At 36.0% G+C, this 6729-nt stretch overlaps 1 protein-coding gene across 1 annotated transcript; it reads right to left on the bottom strand.

The window, feature by feature from the left end:
• Positions 1 to 2679: 2679 nt before the first annotated feature.
• On the bottom strand, positions 2680 to 6729 carry LOC113105596 (caspase-3). The gene is made up of 8 exons (XM_026266756.1): positions 6611 to 6729; positions 6021 to 6107; positions 5873 to 5936; positions 5361 to 5503; positions 4519 to 4647; positions 4161 to 4336; positions 3917 to 4025; positions 2680 to 3526 (listed from the first exon to the last, which is right to left on the bottom strand). Exons 1-8 carry the CDS (start codon positions 6633 to 6635, stop codon positions 3297 to 3299), a joined length of 963 nt encoding a protein of 320 aa, XP_026122541.1. The 5' UTR covers positions 6636 to 6729; the 3' UTR covers positions 2680 to 3296.

Below are 6729 nucleotides of genomic sequence, written 5' to 3' on the forward strand. Positions count from 1 at the left end.
AAAAAGGAAGTTAACACTGTAACCAACAGGGCACTCCGTATTCTGGGAAGTTTTTGTGCATTGGGAATCATATTTTTCCAATAAAGCCAGGGTAACACTCATGCATCACACAGAGAAAATGTCATGAATATGACAGTGGGCAAATGCATAAAGCGCAGCATAATTTAAAATCATGAGTTTAAAGTTTAAAGCATTCGATTCACACGGACCGATCACCACACAGATAACACGCGATCATGCTGGATAAATATGCACACTTGACAAGATCTCACAGCTGGATTCGACTAAGTTTGCAAGGTTTGTGAAATTCTAATGTTCATTAAGCCATTCAAGATTTGTTAAATTATATAATTGCGAATTTGCTTCCCAGCTAACAGGGAATGTTCCCAGAACATTCACTAACGTTCTTTAAAAGTTGTGTAAATGTTAGTACAAAATGTTTTTGTAACGTTCTTATAACGTTGTTAATGTTCTTGTAAAGTTGATAGAAAACGTTCTTAGAACAACTTTCTTGGAACATCTTTAGGACGTTATTTGTAGATCGGACAGTTCCCACAGTGCTAGTTTTTCAGCACCCACACCCCCCCACACAAATTCATATAGAAGTTTTCAATAATAAAAAGTTCATATGCACTCCTCCCACCCACAATTCCTGCCGGCCCAAGACTCGAACTCACAACCCTTCAATTGCGAGTCAAACTCTCTAACCATTAGGCCACGACTTTGAAGAAGAACATTGTAGGAACAATGCAAATAGGTTGCTGGAACGTCACGCTGACCATACTGTAAAATAACGTTTTAGCAACGTTAAGCAAACTGGACATTTTAATGTTATTGGAACATTCTAAATATGCGTTCATAGAATGTTATTTTTTTTATGAAATTTAGGTTTCAAGAACGTTGTAGGAATGTCATGCTGACCATGAATTAACATTCTGGGAATGTTAAGCAACTGGACATTTCAATGTTTTTGGAACGTTCTAAATAAACATTCATAGAACGTTATATATGTATATTTATTTTATTAAAATTAGGTTTCAGGAACGCTGTAGGAACATTATGCTGACCATAAAATAACGTTCTGGGAACATTAAGAAAACTGGAAATTTAAATGTTTTTGGAACATTCTAAATAAACATTCATAGAACGTTATATTTGTAATAAAATTTTGGTTTCAAGAACGTTGTAAGAATGTTATACTGACCATAAAATAACGTTCTGGGAACGTTAAACAAACTGGACATTTCCACATTTTTGGAATGTTTAAAATAACGTTCCCACAACCAAAAGTCCTTGAACACATCGGCCAAGTAGAAAAACTTATCAGTCGACCACTAATATTTATCAGTGTTTACTATTTAAATCTATATTCTTTATTGCGAGTCACGATGCTTTTGTCATGATAACATACAAATGGTAAGGTTATGTTTGACATCTGGCCTTTTCTATATTTAAATAATTGATTTTCACTGAAATTGACAGGGGAATGACATCATAAATTGGTTCTTGTTGATACTCAGATTCTCCTAACAGCATTTAGAAATCTTGGTACATCTCAAATGTGCCTCTCTTCTGGAGATTAATGCTTGTATATAGGTTATCTATTTATGTTTGTACATCTTTAATGTATTCAACTAAATTGTGCACGCAATTTTTGTAAGCATGTGGGTGTTGAAGAGAAAAATAAACTGATGGCATTGTCTTTTAATAGTATTCCTATTCATTAATGATCCTAGTGTCATGCGTGTGTGTGTGTGTATATATATGTGTGTATGTATATATATATATATATATATATATATATATATATATATAAAAAATAACAAATTTAATGTATGCATTTAGCAGACACTTTTATCCCGGGGAATCGAACCCCCAACCTTGCACTTGACACACACACACACACACACACGTTTGTTTTTGTGAAAAGTGGGGACATCCCATAGGTGTAATGGTTTTTATAATGTAGAAACTGTATATTCTATCGTCCTTCACCAACCCTACCCCTAAACCTAACCCTCACAGGAAACTTTGTGCATTTTTACTTTCTCAAAAAAACTAATTCTGTATGATTTATAAGTGTTTTGAAAAATGGGGACATGGGTTATGTCCTCATAAGTCACCCTCTCCTTGTAATACCTGTGTCATACCCATGTCATTATACAGAGTTGTGTCCTGATATGTCACAAAAACATGCACACACACACACAAACAAATAAAAACAATTATTGTTCATATACCACAGAATAGCCAAGACAGTGGGAGTGATCTTGAAATGGGTTAGAACAGCATAAAATCAAGTTGAGTTTGTAAGTTAAAAACTCAAAAGAAAATACAAAAGACATTAGTAATCTACAATTCACAAGAAAATTTTGAGTTGCTGTATAAAAAGGCTACTTTGTTGCCCAGTAGTTCTGGAACAGTGTTGTAAATACAACTTAACCACTGATTTGGGCGGTGTTATGCAAATCTTCCCACATAGGGACATTGAGATGTTTTGGTAGGTGTGGACGAGTCTTAACTTTTATAAAGAATATCTCTTTGGATTGGAGACTTTAGTCTTTGGAACTATACAGATCTTAATTTTGCACCAAGAGATTGTAACACTCCAAAGAGAAAGGAAAACTTTGCATCATATGACCCCTTTAAACCCACAGACTTCAACTTCAACTCATAGCGGTCAATGCATATACAAGGTTTTATTTCGGTGGGAATGCACCAGATGTAACTGATACCATCCACAGTTTAACTTGATTTAACCCCAAGTATGTCTGTAAAAATGCATTTTTTTTGTCTTAATGAAAACCAACACATGACATTTCAGAATTGATATCAAAATCTGTTAACATAGTTCTGATTGTTGTTTTTTGCTTTTCATATTTAAATAGGCACACTGGCTCTTCCTCAGTTAGATGAATCTCAGATCTTACCGATTTAATGCCCAACTCTGATTCCCTTTCAACAGTCAGACTAGTGCAATAGCCTATAAAAGTCCCTGATTACTGTAATTCAAAAAATCCCAAATGGACTGCCACTGGTGATTGTTCTTAATTAGATTTTGATTAGAAACCCAGAGAAAAAGGCAAGAAAAACAGTATATAGTCACAATAACAAAAACCTGAGTACCTATATTCACATATAATGTTTAAAATGCCAATGAGAACTGCAATAACAGTCCTGAGACTGAGCATGTCCAGCTAATGCTCCTGTGAAAAAAACTCAAACCTAGATCCGTACATTATAGCTGTGATACTGCCATAAAAAGCTGGAAAAGCTCTAACGGGTCCCTTGTCCCTTCAAGCAGTGAAGTACATCTCTTTGGTGAGCATTGAGACAATGCAGGGGATTTGTTTCTTGGCATCAAAGCCAGGCAGGTTGGAGGTCGACTCAAAGTCGAGTGCCACTTTATGATTGACCCTGGTCATGATCTGCATGAGCTCGAGTTCTTTGCCATACTTTGCTATCATTTCACAAAGAGACTGAATGAACCAAGATCCAGTCATGGTGTTTCTCCAGGAGTAGTAACCTGACAAAGAAAAGAAACCCCATTAGGAAAAAGACTCCATGTACTGACAGTCCTAAAAAATAAATACTATCAGTAGCCACATTTATACATAAAAATACACCTGTACATTTAATTTTATTTAATAATAAAAACAATATTATTACAATTTTAAATTACAGTTTTCTATGTCAGCAGATATTTCAAATGTAATTTATTCCTTTCATGCAAAGCTGAATTTTCAGCATCTTTCATTTAGTGAACGATTTTAATGTGTTCTTGACTGTATCAAAAAATTGATTGCTTTCAAGAATTTTTTTTTTTTTTTTTTCCTACTTTTTGTACATTCACTGTTTGTGAATATTGTATCCGATGCTCACAGGAAGTGTTTGTCAGGTTAGTTTGTGTCTGTACCTGATACAGTAGAGTACGCATAGAGGAAGTCCGCCTCCACAGGGATCCTTATAGATTTATCCCCGCTGTCAGTCTCCACACCAGGATCCAGTTCTGTACCTCTACAAGCCTAGAAAAAACCTAGCCTTCATAAATCTAGAGAGCGAAAACAAGTACTCCAAGTAAACAAACCTCACACTAACATCTGTTCACACACACACACACACACACACACACAAGAGGACAGCAGACATTGGGGATGTACCTGTATGAAGAAAAGTTTAGGCTTTCCCACTAGTGATGGGCAGCGGTCTCCTCTGAACAGGCTAGTTAACTGTTTGAGCTCCACAGACGTATCAGTGCCGAAAAACACCCCCTCATCTCCATGACTGAGCATCACACACACTAATGAAGCACACTGGCTGTGGTCACCACGGGCAACTGTGATCAAATAACAAACAGCCATGAATAAAAATCAATTAGCATGAAAACTGGGTATAGATAACTGACTCAGTGTCATTTTGTAATATTTCAGCTTCAATGCCAACAGGTCTGAGAGCTAAGAGATGGAATATAATATTTTTTTTTTTTGAAGAATCTGTGTTGAGTGTAATATGTCACACCTGCTGTTAAAACCTGTTTAATCTGCGCGACTGTCTGGTCATTGTAGACTTTCACAGTGTATCCGAGCTTTCCAAACACATTCATTACATTTCCTGCATCTACGTCAGTGCCATTGCGTTGGTTCATGCCTGAAAGAGGTGAAGAACAAATAACCATCAGCTATATTACACATGAATGTACAAAGCATGATTTTTATTTTTGGTTCTTTTCAAAATTATTTAAATATTTTCATATATATCATATACATTTATAATACTAATATTATATATATATATATATATATAATATCTATCATAATATACATATATAATATTTAGAAGAGTAATATAGTATTATTCTGTTTAACGTCACCAGTAGCATTAATATAGATTTTATTTATTTTGTTTAACCTCATATTGTTTTCTTGTCATTTTGACCCAGAGAGGATTTTCTTGCACCCACAAATGCTAGGTAATGTTAAAACTTACTGACTCACATATGGTATAATAACCTTTTTTGACCGTCTTTGTACTTTTTCCCTCTACACTGTCAAAAATGACCATTCTACAAAACTGTATCAATTTCTCCTGCTACATTATTAACAAATCTTAATGCAATCTTTGTTTAATTAACTTGTTTACTGTCAGTTAGCACAGGTTTTTGTATAAAACTGAAAATGCTTAGATGCATAAGATCAGATCAGTGAGGTCTACCACTAATCAGTTCCAAAAAATACAAATAAAAACCTGTGCAGGAACACCAAATTAGGTCGGGGCTTTTCTGGCCACTGAACAATTATAGGCCATAACATCAAAATAAACAATCACCTTCATATTTGTCAGTGAAATTTTCAATATGTTACCTGTGCTGCGATCAAAGTTCTTGTTGTTGATGATGATGCAGTGGCCAATGCTGGGGTAGTTCAGGCTGTATCTGAAGGCATGTGACTGAGCTTTAGCATCAACCTCCATGTTCTGCAGTCCGGATGCCCCGACCTCAGCAGCACTGGACAAACATTACTGTTTAACTCTACATAATTTAATACTGTTAATGCCATTACTCAGAATCATGTAGGACTCTTCTCTTTAGTCCCATTTATACTTGATTCATTTAGAACCTGTAATGTTTATGAAAAATCATGGACTAAACACATAAATAATAATAATAATGATCATAAAAATAAAATAGGTTAAATTAAACCCTTCACGTTAATAGACACAAATGCTATAATAAAGCAAGCAGCAAAACGTCAGTCTATATATTTTAACTCCATAGTAACAAAAAGAAAATCAAGTGTTAGTGAATTCAATGCTGTTTTTAAACTGTCAATCACTTCCTAAAGCTGCCCAGCAACAGTCGTCATGATCATCTTACTCTTGAGTATCCTCGCGCCGCGCGTCCACGCAGTCTCCGTTCATCTCCAAACGTTTAAAGATCACTTTTAAGGATAAAAAAAAGGTTTGTTCTCCAGAGGAAGCGGATGGAAATCTAACTGGAGGCGTATAATGCGTTAGTTATTAACCGGCCTTCGGTAGAATGATCACTGCACTCTCAAGCCGGATGGATTTTCTTTGTTGATTGTTGACTCGCACGACCAGCCAATGAGAAGCTGCGCGAGATGGAGAAAAAAAACACATGGAAAAAATGCAGCGTAATATCAACTTTCAAAGTCAAAACAAGCAAGATTTATCTTACAGAGGTAGATAATTCACACAATGGCTGTGTGCCAAACCCTAGTGAGCCGTCTTTCTAGTGTTTCAAACGTGCGCGTTCACAAAGCGCCCAACTGGACTGTAACGTTATAACATTAGGTTTTAAAACACTGCCTTTGTGGTGAAGGTCAAGTTCCGTGTGCCCTGCTAATGCATCGTGAACATAACAATACATTTGAGAAATTGCAATGTCTGTTTAATAAATTTAAACTACTCAGCTGCACAAGTGAACCCCCCCCCCCCCCCCCCCCCCCCAAAAAAAATTAAAGATATGCAGGCGTGTTTGTATGCATGGGGTTTCTTTGTCTGCTTTTCAATGTTGAACGGATAACAAGTGAAGATTGACTAAAACACAACAGCTAAAATTAAGATGTAAGAAAACAATCAAGAAGACGCTTACCAAAGTCCAGTGTTATTTGGAGCATGTAATATAGAAGATTCCGACGACCAAGCGGCTGCTCAGCATCTAGGAAGTGCGCTCAGACTACAGCTCTTTCTCTGTGGGATTGAACTACACTT

This window comes from Carassius auratus, chromosome 1 (genome assembly GCF_003368295.1).
Source record: "Carassius auratus strain Wakin chromosome 1, ASM336829v1, whole genome shotgun sequence".
Taxonomy (NCBI): domain Eukaryota; kingdom Metazoa; phylum Chordata; class Actinopteri; order Cypriniformes; family Cyprinidae; genus Carassius; species Carassius auratus.